General features: G+C 43.6%; 1 protein-coding gene across 1 annotated transcript; it reads right to left on the bottom strand.

The window, feature by feature from the left end:
* Nucleotides 1-4,452: 4,452 nt before the first annotated feature.
* Nucleotides 4,453-14,336, bottom strand: CPO (carboxypeptidase O). Its single transcript, XM_026647757.1, has 9 exons — nt 14,332-14,336; nt 14,135-14,237; nt 12,844-12,945; nt 11,855-11,959; nt 11,071-11,181; nt 8,358-8,448; nt 7,493-7,695; nt 6,062-6,146; nt 4,453-4,715 (listed from the first exon to the last, which is right to left on the bottom strand). The coding sequence occupies exons 1-9, from the start codon at nt 14,334-14,336 to the stop codon at nt 4,453-4,455; spliced, it is 1,068 nt and encodes a 355-aa protein (XP_026503542.1).
* Between the last annotated feature and the right edge of the window lie 1,615 nt (nt 14,337-15,951).

Genomic DNA, 15,951 nt, shown 5'->3' with positions numbered 1-15,951 from the left:
GCACTAAGCTCCAAAGAAGCCAAAAGAAAGCAAAGGGGAGGAGACGAGACAGTGCTCTCGAGTTGTGCTCTTGGCTACAAGCACCAGGAGAACTCAAAATTGACTCAGAGCAGTTTAGTCTCCAGGTCCATTCAGCCCTTTGCCATTCGGTCCGGAATTCCAAGAGCATATCACTCAATCAGCTTAGGGGAGGGAGAATTTGAACTAGATGGGGCTGAGACACAAAGAACCAGATCCTCAACTCGTGTAAATCCACATAGTTCCATTGAAATCAATGCAGCTACGCTGACTTACAACAGCTGAAGCCCTGGTGCAAAGTCTGGATACAATCTGGATGCAAAGTCTGGTGTGTTCAGATCCAGGGCGTGAGGCCCAACCTTCGGTTTTCACTTATGATGGAACCCCTGGGTTACGCAAATGAATAAGAGCTGAGTGGAGTTTAGGGCCCAAGTGGTGTAACAGAAAATAGCTGCTGACAATCTGAATAGCTCTGGAAAATGGACAGAGATGTTTTTCACAAACACTCAAGAAACTATTTTTTCCATCTTCTCCCGCTGCCCCTAGGAAGCGGGCTGCACATTGTATTACTCATTTCATATTATGCTGCCCCTGAGACAGCTTAACTTTACTGAAGAAGGGCCATATTGGGAACTTGCTGGCAACCTTTGGGCTGCACTAATTTATATAGCATGGAGCAGACTAAAAGAGGCCTCTTGGATGAAAATGGAGTATCACATGATTGGGCCCGTAGTTTGTTCAGTCTACTTATGTATTAAAAATGGGCTGTTATCAAGTATATTGTCGAACTCCATCAAATTTTTGGCCACCCTGTTATAACCCAATGACCAAAATTACAAATAAATGACTTCAGTGAGTCTACTTATGTGAATAAGGCAAGCAGGATTTGCCTGCAGAACGTGTCAGAAAGCAAGTGGCTGAGTGTAAAAATGATCTTGCGGACCACAATAAAGAATAACACCTTCTATGTTTTAATTAAGCAGGGACACTATGCCAAATTCTGATTCACTTACATGGGTGTAAATTAAAAGTAACCCCACCAATTCCAGTGGCATTACACCATGCTTACCCCAGCGTAAATGAGATCAAAATGTATCTCCACACCACTCAGCACTCAAAGAGAATCAAAGAAAAAGCAACAAAGGAATACAAGACAAAGCCATGCAGAGGATTCAGGGAGCAGGCGGAGGAGGGGAGTTAGAGGAGAGATGTTAAGATTAGAGAGTTTGTTTTCCTTTACAATTTCCATTTGTGGTTGACCTAGTAGCGCCTGCAGAATACAGTCCTCCGTGTAGCTCTCCAATGTGTAGAAGGATTCTGTTAAAGGCACAGAAAATAAATGAAAAAAATCAGTAAGAGCAGGTGGAGACGAAATATAAACCCTCACACAATGCTGTTACAGATCAGTTTTCTGCAGCCCTAGCTTCTAGGGACTGTGGCTGACTCTTGCCGTGAGGCGCCCCAAATGCGCTGTGAACACTTGTGCACAGTGTCTGATTTGGGGTGCAGCATGGGACTCTTCCCCACAGCCTTCAGAGGTCTCTTTACACTACACAGTGTGCGAGGCATCATTGTAACAACAGAAGGACCAGCACTGTGCTGACAGGAATGCAACAGAAGGGATACATCACAGGCACTGGCTCCAAAGCTTTGTCTGTGCCTTACCCTCCTTCCCCCCTTGCATGTTGGAAATGCTGTGGTTGAATTCCATGGCCCAGGCCTTTCACTGGGTTCTTCTCCCTCTGGGCAGGGGGTTATTATTTTTAATCTCAATGAAGATAATGAAGCACCCTGAGTGGATGCTGGTAAACCTGCTAATTGGGCTTTGGACAACGCAACCATTTGTATTTGGCTTTTGAAGGGAATTGCTGGTTCACACACATCTGACTATGACATTTGTAAAGACGCCAAATGTCGGCAGTTTAAATTTCCCCTTTAGTTTTCAGGACCTTATAAGGAACTTGAATCTGATCAGAAGCAATTGCGGGGAACATCAACGTATCTGTGAAATCTTGGGTTCATTTTAGAATATGCCTCTGTAATAACTGGCAGAGGCCAGCTCATTTGGCATCTCTTCCTATGGTGCAGCGCCATCTGCTGGCAGTGGCAATTGCATTGGATGCAGTTGGAACGGTGCTAAATCTTGCATACTAAAGGTTATGGATTGCTTATGATCAGATCTCAATAGTTTAAGGCCAGATCATGATGATGGGCGATATGGGGGCTTCTCCTGACACTTAATGTTCCGAAGACGCAATTTACAAACGAAATGTAAAGACTTGCAAGTCACACCTTAAAACAAACGTAAGTTTGGGGAGCAGCGTTCCTACGGGGAGAAGAGCTAATTAGTGCCACCTTCTGCTGCTGAGCCGGTGACAGACGCGTCTCACTGTAAATTAATGCCTGACATTGGAAGGGCTGTGCTCTAGGGAACCCGCAGGAGTCAGTCTTACTTACACCATTTGATGATGGACTTTAGAAACCAAACACAGGAGTGAGGACTGATTGGCTGGTAGTGAAGACAAACTTACAATAAAATTACATTGATGTGCTCTGGAAAAATGGCAACAAAGTCTGATTTTAAAATGCTTATAAATGCGGTGTGGAGGAAAGGCTCTGGGATCTCTCTGATCAGCCTTGTGATTAAGAGAGAGGAATGGTTTTGTGGTTAAGGACAGCGAAGGACTAGGACTCAAGACATCTGAGTGCTATTCTTGGTTCTGCCACAGATTTCCTGTATGACCTTGGAGAAGTCACTTAGCTTCTCTGGGCCTCAGTTCCCCACCTGTAAGATGGGGCTAATACTACTCCCATTCTCCTGTCCTTTGTCTGTTTCCATTGTAAACTCTTTAGGCAGAAACTCTTTCTTACCGTGTGTTTGCACAGGACTAAGCACTGAAGGTGGTCAGAAAGTTGAGTTTTCTTCCCCAGAAATGTTTTTTAAGTTAAAATGAAAATTTTCAGTTCTCATCCAAAGCATTTTCCATTTTCAACAAAAACTTGATTTTTCCCCCATGGAAAATAGGTTCCCCCCCTCCAAAAAGTGAAGTGTTTTGCGAAAACCCCATTTTCTAACAAAAAAAAAAAATGACCAGCCCTACTAAGCTTACAAGGGGTTCTGATCTACACCGGAGCCTCTGAATACTGTGAGCAATCGGCTTACCTTAGTGACTAAAACAGGTGTTTATTCCACCCCACCCCAACTTTTTCACCCTGCAGTCAACACAGCTGGACAACCAGAGTCTGTTCTGGTTCAACAGAATTGTTCAACTGCTGACACACTGTTACTGGTGATGAAGAGACTGAGACTGAAAGACTCTGCTTGGCTTCAAATCTCCGCGAGAGTTTGCAGGACTGTCAGAAACCAATGGAGTTACATTGATTTATGCCTGCTAGGAATCTGGCCCATGTACTTGTTCACTGAGAATGATATGGCGTGACCGAGAAGCCAAGTTGGAAGCCCAAAATGGTTTTTAAGAAAGTTGCTTTTGCAGAGTATACCCCTTTAAATACTGCACTTTAAAGGATTTCATCGCAACCCGGTCTGTAGAGAAATATTTTTAACCCATATTGTTGTGCAGGAAAATACCATTGCAGGTTGATAAAGTAAAGAAGTCCCCTTCTAGCCTGGTTTGTGGAGATAGGAATATCCCATAATTTTTCCCTTCATTCTTGTAGTTATGTACCAAGAATGCTGGATTTCTGTCTTTCATTTATTTGCCTACATGCCTGAAAAAGAATGACAGGACCAAGTTTCTCCCACCCCCACAGCACCCCTTATGCTTGCTTGTGACCGTCTTTGGTTTCTGATTTCCAGCTGGTTTTGAGGCACCACAGCTTCTTGTAACACCCTGCCCCTCCCCCCGCACTCTCTTAGGCCCGGAAGACAAGAAGAATCAAAGCAGCAGCACACCTTACTGAAGTGAGAACAGAGATGGCAGTCAGAGATCTCATACAGCCTGCTGGTGCCAACCCTGGGTGGGAAATGAGTGGTTCTGGCTGGTGGGCCAGTGTGGTGTGGGGACCATGAGAAGAGCAGGGCTACGCCTAGCAGAAAGGGAAGCGTAGATGTAAGGCAGTCACTGAGACCATGTCTAAAAGTGACATTTCCTCCCCATGCATATTCAATCTGGCCTTGCAGAGACAGCGAGCAAGGGTTTTGAAGTTAATATGGGCTTGCCTTAATTTAAACAAAGGAATGGAACCTAACCTTCTACAACTGGTTTTGATGAGCAGGGCTTGATTTTACAGCCTGTTCTTTATCCTTTCCTCCTTCTCCAAAAAGCCCCCAGAACACCAGAGAACTCTCTGCATTTACTGTAATGGTCATTTATTTCAACACTATGCCATTTAGCTTCCCAGTAATGTCAATTTTTCCTTTGCATGCAATTTTTCACTGCATGTGAGTTTCCTGCTGCGCTCTGTAGGGCTTACTTAGGACAAGGTCCATGTGAATAGGACACTGAGCCCTAGCCACAGGCTGCCAGAGGTCACTGCCACTGCACTGTTTGGGAAGTGCTTCTGATTTACATATTCTATGATGGTCATCACAGCTGCGGTAGTCTCCTCACATGTGGGCTGGATCTGGTCTGGCGGAAGAATAAATCCATAGGCACCTTTGTCTCTCAGCTCAAATGTGTAGGAGAATGGAATGCCAATCATGTGAGCCCAGTCCCGCGAGGAGCCAGAGTTCTTGTCTATGAATTTAAAAATACAGGTGAGACAAATGTATTAGGCACCATTCTTTATACATGACCCTGGCCGTAGTTTATCCAAAATTGCTACAAGATCCCTGTACCAAGCACTATAATCATACCATAGATAGCCATACTTCACAGTGGGAAAACTTGTTCTATATGAAGTACTTGATTGCATTAAATATCTTTCTATAGAACTTGCATACGGAAAATACCACTTCATATGAGAGTATTATCCGATAACCAGAGATGCATTAAAGGGATCATATACCTTCTTCTGAAGCCTTTGGCCTTAGCTACTATTGGAGACAAGACATGGGGCTAGATGGACCATGGTTTGTTCTGGTTTTGCATTTCCTTCATTGATACCATTTGGAATTTCCTGCTATATTCATTTTAGTGCCAGCCTGAAAAATCCCTGACTGTTCTTTGTGGCCAGACCTCATTGTTCCTCTGCCTTGTGGAGCTCTCTCTCCTGCCGCTTTCCATGTAACAACAAACACTGGCCCAAGAGCACACTAATTTCTAAACATGCCAGCGTTGCACAAGCAAAACACCTTGTGTGTACACTCAAGACAGTGCAAAGCATTCACTAAAGCACATGAAACTCAAGCTCTAATTAATGCAGGCATTGTGCCTGTGTAATTTACAAACACAAGTGTGTGTGTGTGTGTTCGTGTTCGCTAGAGCCAGTCAATTTACTCATTGCGAATATTATCTGCTACACCACCCCACCAATGTGACTCAGTCCTTCTTTGGAGGGAATACCTCTCTGGGTCAAGGGTAACTTGAGTCTCCATGATCTCTACTGAAACTGTCAATCAGAGTGCCAGCCATCATCATCTAGTGCTCGCCGTGGTATGGACACCTGTCCACTGGGAACTAGATTGAGACCAACTTATTTCACACAGAACCTCAAACCACCACCAGATGATAATGGCTGATTGTTACTATAGACCTGATCTGGATTTGAACTGCTGACTGATAGGTATGGTGAAATCACTTCAGTGAAGTCAATAGGAGTTTTGCCATTGATTCCAAAGGGACCAGGATTTCACCATATATCACATACCAATCCCCTTGTGTGCCCTGTGATACTCTCATGATGAGTTCTATATAAGAATTAGCATCCAATTGATCCTCCATGCTGTCAGCTGTTTAATGTATGAAAAGGCTCCACAAAGTATCCCACATTCAAATGGCTACAACTTAGATACTCATCTAAACCAGCTTCTCCATTATTACTCAAAGTGGAAACGCAATGAAACAGCAATATCGAGGAACAAGGCACATGGACTACCTTGCTCACCCCATGAAAATAGAGAAATCTCAACACACAAACTTACACAAAATCAAAGAAGTTGGTCCTACTGTAAAATTGGTCCCATGCTTTTCCTTCAGTGCGACTGCTGCTTTCTCTGCAGCTTCCACCTGTACGTTTGAAAGGGAAAGAAAGTCTTAACTGGTTCTGGTAACCACATGAACTATTTGGAGTTTCAGGCTTGATTCTGTAGCTCCCTGGGTTCAGGTTTGGGCATCAATTATTAGTTCAACATCAGAGCTGGTGGGAAAATGTGTCCAGCTAAAAAACACTCCTTTATTGCAATGGTAGGAACCTGTACTACTGGAGAAAGAGGATCTCAGTAATATACTTCCACTGTCAACAGAGGTCTGAGTGGTTGTGGCATGGATAGAGAGATCACTATCTACCACTCTATGGTACATATAGGGCCCCCATTACCACAGTATCTGACCTCCGCACAGTCTGTAATGTATTTATCCTCACCACACCCTGGGATGGTAGGGCAGTGCTATTATCCCCATGCTAGAGGGGAAACTGAGGCACGGAGCGGCTAAGTGACTTGTCCAAGGTCACTGAGAAAGCCTGTGGCAGAAGAGGGACTCGAACCCAGCTCTCCCAAGTCCAAGGTTAGTGCCATAAATGCCGGACTGTTTTATAAACACGCATTTTAACTGAGTATATAGGGCCTGATGTTAAAACACTAAGGGTATGTCTGCACTGCAATTAAAAACCCATGGTTGGCCCGTGGCAGCTGGCTCGGGCTAAAGGGCTGTTTGATGGCAGTGTAGATGTTCTGGCTCAGGCTGCAGCCTGAGCTCTGGGACCCTCCCACCTTGCAAGGTCCTAGAACCCAGGCTCCGGACTGAGCCTGAACCTCTATCACGAGACACTAGGCATTTGTGGGCACAGTCGTGGCAATCATGCAGACAAATGCATTTGCACATAAAACGGCAGGCACATTTTTTGCACGTGGCACTGGATTTTGATGTTTTGAAAAACAGTCACATCCTGGCGACCCCTCAGTAATCAGATCCCTAATAATCAATTGCTAATTAGTTATGATGAAGGATCAGGATTAGTTCAGCCAAAAAAGACTTGCAGTCACCACACAGCAATGTATAAGACTGTGAGCTGAGAAGAGAACGCAAACCTAAATTAATAAATTGAAGATTTCAATGTTTCGCAAACTTCCCATCCCCCTGGAAGCTGCAGGTGTTCATTAAAGAACAGTTATTACTGATTTTTTTCCTCTTGATACCTCATCTGTCCCTTCAGACAAATGCCAAGTCAATACCAATAAATACTCTAATTTCTATGGTAAATACAACAGTATGAAAGAGAGGCAAAGGGGGACTGAGTACAATATTACATAGACATGAGATCGATCTTAAGCACAAAGACGACGATCAAGATGTACAGAGTTCATGCAAGCGTAATCCTTCACACTGACATGGAGCGTGTTCCGTTGCCTTACCAAATCCTGGTGGTTGCTTGCCAAATCGGTTTTGTAACCGTAGGGAGTGAGAATGTACTGTCCATAAGAGTGAATAGTCAAGAAGCACAAAACATCACTTTTCCTTTTTTCTATAAATCTGGCCACAGCTTTAGTCTCAGGTTCTGATTCTGGCCCTGTTCCACAGAAAATGAGGCTGCTGCAGTTATGAGACACCCCAATACCTGTACAGGAATTAAAAAACAAAGCTAAGCAGAGATGTTCACAAAACCCAATTTTGAGAGCATGGTGGCATTTCCATTATAGTCTTAAAATGGGGGACTAGATGGCTCAGAGGGGTCTGGTAACATTGTGACTGAGTGCACCTGGTATTCACACCCTACACACTAGTGTAATCATCTTTGTACAAAATATGCCTTGTAAGGCCTCATTTGAAAAAAAATAATTCACGTCAGTAATATCCTGGTGAAACGTGTGTAGCAACATAAAGTTATGAAATCCCCCCGTATGATGTTAAAGGCACATGTTCAAACTCACATAGCCATGTTCAAACTCACCACAAGCACAAACATTAGCAGTTAGATAACTGACTACTATTACTATCAGCAACTAATGTTTGTACCTTCATAGAATTGGAGGCATAGTTATTTAAGGAAGCAAAATTATTTTTGTGCTTGAAAAAACAAATGCCAGGCTGAGGCCAGGTTGAAAATCAGGATCTTAATATTTTTGCAAATGAGATTTCTATTTATAAGCATTTCTTGAAGAAATCCCTTGCAGCCTTTGGAATACAAGATATACACAGCTCAGATGACGGTCTGTTGCTCTTGCTTCTCATGCCTCGCTATCTATTCATGTCTCAAAATCTGAAACACTTGGAACTTACTGCCCCAGGAGCCATTGAAGTTACGGTTAAGATCTGTTCCAAAGCAGGTGCCATTTATATGTGCAGAGCGGGATTTTCTCCACAGACGTTCCTGAGCAGAAATGGTTTCAGTTATGTAATAATACAGTGTACTGGGAGATTAGAGATTAAAGTACTATAGCTATAGCACAGGGGGTCCACGAGCCCTTTCAAGGGGGCCGCGGGCCCTGCAGCTGAAACCCAGAGCCCGAGCCCCAGTGCCCTCTGCGGGGCTGAAGCCAGGTGGCGCGGGGCTGAAGCCCCAATCCCCAGCATCCCCCGGCGTTCCCTGCAGGCCTGAAGCCGGGAGGTGCAGGGCTGAATCCTGGAGCCACAAACCCTGGTGCTCCCTATGGGGCAGAAGCCCTGAGTCCATGGGCAGAGTTGAGGACATGGAGGGCATCCCCCAGCCCAAACTGCAGTGCAAGATCACGGCAATCCCAGGGGCAGCTCCACACCTCCCCCCCATCTCCTCTCCCTGCCCCCTGGCCAGGTCAGAGGCGGGAAGCCGGACAGTGCAGGGCAGCTGCTGGTCTGGCTAGTGCCATGGAGCAGGCAGCAGCAGCATTCCCTCCTCTCCTGCTGGTGCCCCGGGTTGAAGCTGCTCCTCAGCTCCCAGCCCCCTTTGCTGCCGCAGGGGCAGCCGATAAGAGCTGCCCGGATGGGGAGACCTGGCTCCGTGGCTGGCAGACCCCTCTGGGAACAGGGACCGCAGGGGAACCCTCCCAGCACACAGTCCCTAATACCCCTCCCTACACCCTGAGCTACCCCCCTGCCCACACATAGACCCAGCTACCCCCTCCCTGCACCCTGAGAATCCCCTCCCTGTACACAGCCCCTATCTACCCTCTCCCTGCACCCTAAGCTGTTTTCAAACATTTTGAGCTAAGCCCCCCACCTTTGACTTATAATTTTTGGTTGTGGCCCCCCACCCCCAACTCAGACAAGCTGGGTGGCCTGCTGAGGTGAGTCGGGGAGGGGGGAGGTGGCCCTGCTGGCCCCTGCCCCCCCACCGCCCAAAATAGTAGTCAAACTACTACACGGCCCTTCCCCATTGGGCCCTGGAGTTTTTATATCATGTCGAGGGGGGCCTCAGAGAGAAAAAGGTTGAGAACCCCTGCGATAGCAGGTACACCTTTAGTTCACATCCCTGCATGCCTAGTAACACTTGCATTCAATGCCACTACTGTGTGTGGTACATTTCTAGATGTCGATCATGCCAGGTCATAGGATTTCTTCCCTGGCACATTAGTGCAGGGGTCCCAGCTTAAAAGACAGTCCCAGATTTAGGGAGTACCTCAGTGTCCAAGAATGATTATAATGGAATCCAGGTTGTGGCTCAGATTCAATAAACTCAGATGATTTTTTTGTTGTTGTCAGCCAATCTCCTCATTACACTTCAGTTCGGTGCCTCCCACCCCCATGTAGTGCCCCTTGCCCAGTTTAGCAGCTGAGTTCAAACTCACACTGTGCACTGCCTGTGTGCACTTCTCCACTGACTAACCAGGCAAGGGAGTACAAGAATTGGAGCTCTCCAAATCCTGATGTTGCCCGATCTGGTGATGTTCGATTTGGAAGGCACGAGGCTTAATGCAGACTCAATTCAACGGGGAGACAGATGGGTACCACATAGAGGCAGATGGGTCTACAGGGCCTCATTAGGGTCCCAACAGTATCTCCATGCTGATATAACGGGGAGATGGGAAAATGGGAAATGGCTGTGACTCAGATGCCAGTGATGGGGCTGTCCGTTTCTCCTCCTGGTATTACTGAAGCATGAGTTGGGATACAAGGAAGTGAGGGGTGAAGATTGTAACATATTGTGTTCTTTTCCCCATGCAGTTAAGCTCAAGACCAAGGGAAAAACACTGTAGAAGAACTGAACATTTCTGGTGGAGGACAGGACACCTACACTGCATACAGAGGTGAACCTTAGTTTTCTGAAAAAAAATCCTTCCCCATCTTCCCTTGTGTCTGGAAACCCACCCTAACCCAGAAGAGAAGATCCTGGTATCTTGGCCAGCATCCCCTGGCAACTGTCCGATCAGTGCAGATCTTCAGCCTGAAAGAGAATATTGACTGCAACTTCCAGGGAGTCACTGGGGCTGATCAGCAACGAACACCTTTACACTGCAAAGGTGCTTGATGCTGAAGTCTGCTCAAGAAGCTGGGTAGGAGTTCTAGTCAACAGCCTCCTGGGCAGCCAAGAAGCAGACAGATGTTGCATGAGGCCACACTGAGCTCTCAGAACATTTTTGTCGGGGGAAAATTGTGGGTGACAAGTAAAACCCATCATGTACGGTGTGGCAGTAGATTCTCTTGAAAACTTTGAGATGTTAATTTAAGATCTGCTGAGGCCCCAGTAAAGATTACTTGGAAAAAATGCAGGATTAGAAGGAGCTTCCAGACTCAAAGTAGCATTAAAGATAGTGGTACAATGTGACACTGTCCAAGGTACTCCTGCAGAGAAGTGAAGGATTCTTAAAAGAACAACTGCAGTCCAGACTGCTGAAAACTAGCAGGCATAGTTTTGGTGCTAGAAAGATGCGGATTTTTTCCTCAGAAAAACTACCTTCCCTTCCTAGCAAAGGAAGCTGCAAAATTCACATTTGGATACCATTTTTGTACCAGAAATGAATATAAATACAGTGTACATCTATCTTTATAATCCAGTTACGGGATTTTCATAACTTACTGTTGTCCAGGAATAGATATAACCATCGATATTGAGAACTGGCAGAATATATATGTCCAAGTTCTGCAGGAAGCTTTTTATCTTTGGGTCAGTTTTGTAATTCTGTAAAATCTGAGAAGAAAAAGTGCAAAAGACTAGCACCAGATCGTCTGGTACAAACCAATCACTGGACATGAATTCATTTAGAATTAGCATAGAATGGTTGGTCATCCTAGAATACTTCCTTGGGAAGAGACTCTACCTGCCCACCAAATGTATCGAGGTATCTACCGCACCTTCAAAGGCATTTCAAAAGTGATAATATATCAGATTACATTTATACTGCAGTCTACATTGGTACTATCCTGCATTGTTGTGAGGTGCATAGATACCACAGGGAGAAGCACAGTAGGAGAGACTGATCCTATACATATGGAACACCAATGTACAAAATCTTCTAGCTCTTTACTTTTGGGATCAGAAATGGAAAATGGTTCCAGATTTCATGGTGGCTTTGTGATGCATGATTCAAAGCACACTGACCTCAAGGGCAGGCTTCTCACTGACTTCAACGGGCTTTGTATCAGAGGCCCAAGCTGAGGATGCCATGTGCCAAATACTTTCATTTGTTATTTCCCAAGCCCTGGTTTGAACTTGGGTCTCCAGATGTGATTGTGTAACGCACTAATTCAAAGTATAATCTGTCTCTAAAGAGATAGCTTAACAATTTCTTATAAGTAGAGGAAGAGAACTGAGGAACCCAAACTATCTGCAAATTTTATACTGAAATGGGAAAAGGACTCACTTCTTTCACAAACCACTGGCAAAAGGCAGGAGAGATCCATTCCCTGGCATGAATCCCACAGTCCATCCAAATAATCTTCTTGGCCTTATTTGATGGTTGACTTATCTGGGGAGTGTAAAAGTGATCAGTAGGAAAACTGTTATATTAAAATAAAAGAGCCTAGCATATTCTAGTATGTGAAGGATGATCCTTGATATATGCTTAGCCATGTGAGATGCTTACTATTACAGACTTCATTATGACCAGCTTTCCTTCCTAATAACCCAATCTCTGCATCATCCCAGGCCAAGAATCTTAAAGTGTGTGTTGAACAAAGAGTACCCATAAAGCAGCTTCTAATTCTTATATGGTTGCCTTCACTTATATTAATCATTCCCTGGGCTGATCTAATTTTGAGGTTCTTTTCTTTGGAAGGGGAAAAGCAGAAAGAAAGATAAACCAATTTTTCTCAGCAATGGAGACAGATCTTATAAGGATTGTCATGAAATAGTCAAGACAGAAAGGTCCCAGATTATAGAGAATAGTGAAAAACAAAAACCCTCCACCACACACAACTATAGCAAACAGTTACACAGGTTGACTATGGTATATTATGAGGGCTGTCAATTAATTGCAGTTAACTCAAGTGATTAACTCAAAACAAATAAACTTGATTAAAAAAATTAATCATGATTAATCGCAGTTTTAATCACGCTGCTAAACAATAATAGAATGCCAAATGAGATTTATTAAATATTATATTTCAAAACAGGATTTTAGCCAAATCTGATGTCTTCACACTATAACAGTGGTATCAAAGACTGATGGCAATTGTCGATACAAAAGATAGCAAACTTCTGTAGTGTTTTGTCTAGGAGCTAAAACCTCTCCTGTTATTTCAGCATACCTGGATAAGAATCTTTTTAGAGAAGGTTTGAACCTTGACATTTTCCTTCATCATTTTATGGAGATGCTTTTTTATTTATCTTAACAACACTTTCCCCACTCACCTTCAGATAATACATTGGCCGGTTCTCATATGTCATTCCTAGATAATGCTGTGTCACCAGTTCACTGTTGCTCTCCTTTATCTGGTACATCCAGTGATAAATCTGAAATAGTCATGGGGAATTGTTGCTCTAAACAGGGAGTTCCCTTCTTCCCCCCCTCCACCCTCACTTCCAAATAGCAAATGTTTTATGTTTCTTAGATACACAGTATATGCCTCTGAGCATATTTCAGGCTGTGATATTACTTAGCACTGTTCAAGACCAAATAATGGGGGAAGACATTTCACTTACATCAAATTAAATACAAAGTAATACATTGCAGAGGTGGGCATCAAAGAGCACTGCCTAGGACTCCTTCGGGAGCCAATTCAATGCTCCAACCCCATCAGGAGCCTTTCTGTTGACTTCCCTAAGATTTGGATGATGGAGTCAAATCCTAAGACTATCATTGGGGTGATCCATCAGTCAGATGATTATTAGTTTTTCCACATTTCAGGTCAGTAGCAGTTCCCAAAGCAAAACTATACAAATGCTTACAGTAAACACATCATATGCCTAGAAGAGGAATTACCACAAAGCTCTCTCTTTGTGTGTGTCGTCTAAATCGACTGTGAAATATATAAATGAGAACAAAAGTCCAGCTGTCTTGGCTCTCCACTCTCACCACATTCAAGTCTCTTCTAAAGGCTCACTTCTTCCATAGAAGGGAACCCAACCAAAAGTGGAAAAAAAATTAAAGTTATTCCTTCCTCTGGCCTTCCCAGGGTGTCCCATCTTCTCCATTTCTATTTGTTATGTTATAAGCTTACTGGGATGGTCATCGTTTCATGTCTTGGTCAGTGCTGAGCACAATGTCAATGCTTACATAAATAACAGTGAAGAGGCATAATAACTGGATATTCAAATACTCAAAATATGGACTAAAAGCAGCAAACAATGGGTTGAAGCCTACCTGTGAGGGAATAGATCATGTTCAACAAGGATAAAAAGAGTCCACAGAAGGACTATAGCTAAATGCATGAATTCTTCACACAGAGCATTTACGTTATGGAGATTAAGAAACAAAGGGTGAAATTCTGCCTCGACTGAAGTCAAGGACAAAACTCCCATTAAATTCAACAGGCTAGGATTTCATGCAGACTTGAAGGAAGCCGGATCTTGCAATGAGCTCCAAGCAGGCAGATGGCTAAGTCACACTAACTTCTATGGAGCTCTCTGCAAACACAGGAGCGTTCGCATAGAACTCATTGCAGGAGTAACACCTAAATGATAGACTTGGTTTCCTTCTTACCTCTTCCATTGGATGATATACAGTGTAGGAATAGCCCTCTGGAACCCTCCAGTGACTTGGCATGCTACTATCCAGCTGTTCTTGTACATCACGTATTAGGACCCTGAAGAAAAAACGAGAGAAAGATTAAAGTTCCCTAAACAACAACTGAAGAATGACTTTTAGCAACATCCTTAAATCAAAAACATGGCCTTTACTCCATGGTTGACCTCAAACCTCTTGCTCACCAGGCCACTAGATACGGCAATAATAATAATTGTAATAGAACAGGCCAATGTGTTCTGAATATTGAGATTTTTAAAATTTTAATTAAAAATGCACGTTTTGACCCCTCCCCCATCCTCAACCCTGCCACCCACCCCCAAAATAGCCCCAAAAATGTTCAGGTTTTTTCCTCACCAGCTATAAGCACTGGTTAAAATTTGTCAATGATCAAAAAAATCAAGTTAAAGGTTTGTCATTTTGGAAAAAGAAATAAAAACAGTAAAAATTTTCAAAAAACTACACACTTTAAAAAAAAAAATGGGGAAGATCTCCCAATGGTGCTTTATTTGTAGGTTTGCAAAAATTGTCTTTGTCCTGGAAAATAGATGCTCCAGCAGGATAGCTGAAAATTAATTATGAATCTGCTTCATCATGGGCCTGCTTTAGTGATTGCTGAAGTCAATGAAAGACTCCCCCTGGCTCCATTGGGCATTGGATCAGGCCCTGTGCTTTTAGTAGAATTCTTTGAAAGACAACCCAGCCATGTGCAACACTGTTCTAAATCTGTGCTTGAAGTAAATGCTCAGAATAAGACAACTGCAAAAGCAGTGCAAGTTCACGTGTTAATGTCATGCATTGAGAGCACTAGTAGGCTACTCTGCTGTCTCAAGCACTGACTGGCATTTCTGAAAGGCTGCCCTTTGAACTTCTGAGAGTGCTCTCAGCTGAGTCTCAATTTGAGCTTTCTCACCTCTGTGTCTCAAGGTGAAATGTAAGCAGTGCAAACTCACATGAACTCACACACACACACACACACACACACACACACACACACACAAAGAGCTCATCACAGCCACTGTGAACTGAAATCTCTGAGTTTAATGCAGCTTGAATATTTGATGACCGTAATAAAATATGCCATTTATGTCTCCAGTTGTCATATTGCCTTCCTTGTATGCCCCCACCTTCTTAGAGGGGCTTCTCCTCTGTATACAGAAATTAACTATCATTCTGTTTTTCACCTCTAAAGGACAGAGAATCAAATTTTCAGTCTGCCCTTCCACTCAGCCTCCCTTTTGTGCACCCCTCAAAATAGAGGCACAAATCATTATGAGTGCAAACAGAGTCCAGTTTTAGAAAATCTGGGCCACGATATTATTTCAATTAGACTGCAAACACCTATCCCAGATGCTAGATAGTTTATATACTGGCATCCCTATCCCATATTTCTCCACCTGTTGTTGACAGGGCATCAACATTAATTACTTACTAAAGAGAATTCATTAGGGAAGATATCAGATATCAGCTTTAACGGTGAATTGTCTTGCTTGTCATAGCTTCAGAATGGACCTTAATCCTCTTTCAAGGTATCTTTTGTTAGTGAATGTCACCACAGCTGGGCTGTATTCAATATGTCTAGTAGTCATTTACCATCCTAGCACTGGATGGCTGCAGAGCTGTAATTTTCATATGAAACATTATAGCTGGTGGGTTGGGTTTTTAAATTTTGTATGTGATGTGTGACAATTTGGGGACTATATCTTTGTCCAATTATGAATACCATTTGGTTTTATGAACACTAGTTGTACCGGTAACAGTCATTGTGACTAGGG

This window comes from Terrapene carolina, unplaced genomic scaffold, assembly GCF_002925995.2.
Source record: "Terrapene carolina triunguis isolate 2854851 unplaced genomic scaffold, T_m_triunguis-2.0 Scaffold62, whole genome shotgun sequence".
NCBI lineage: Eukaryota > Metazoa > Chordata > Testudines > Emydidae > Terrapene > Terrapene triunguis.
The sequence above is the reverse complement of the archived record's forward strand: the minus strand, read 5'-3'. Positions and strand labels throughout refer to the sequence as shown.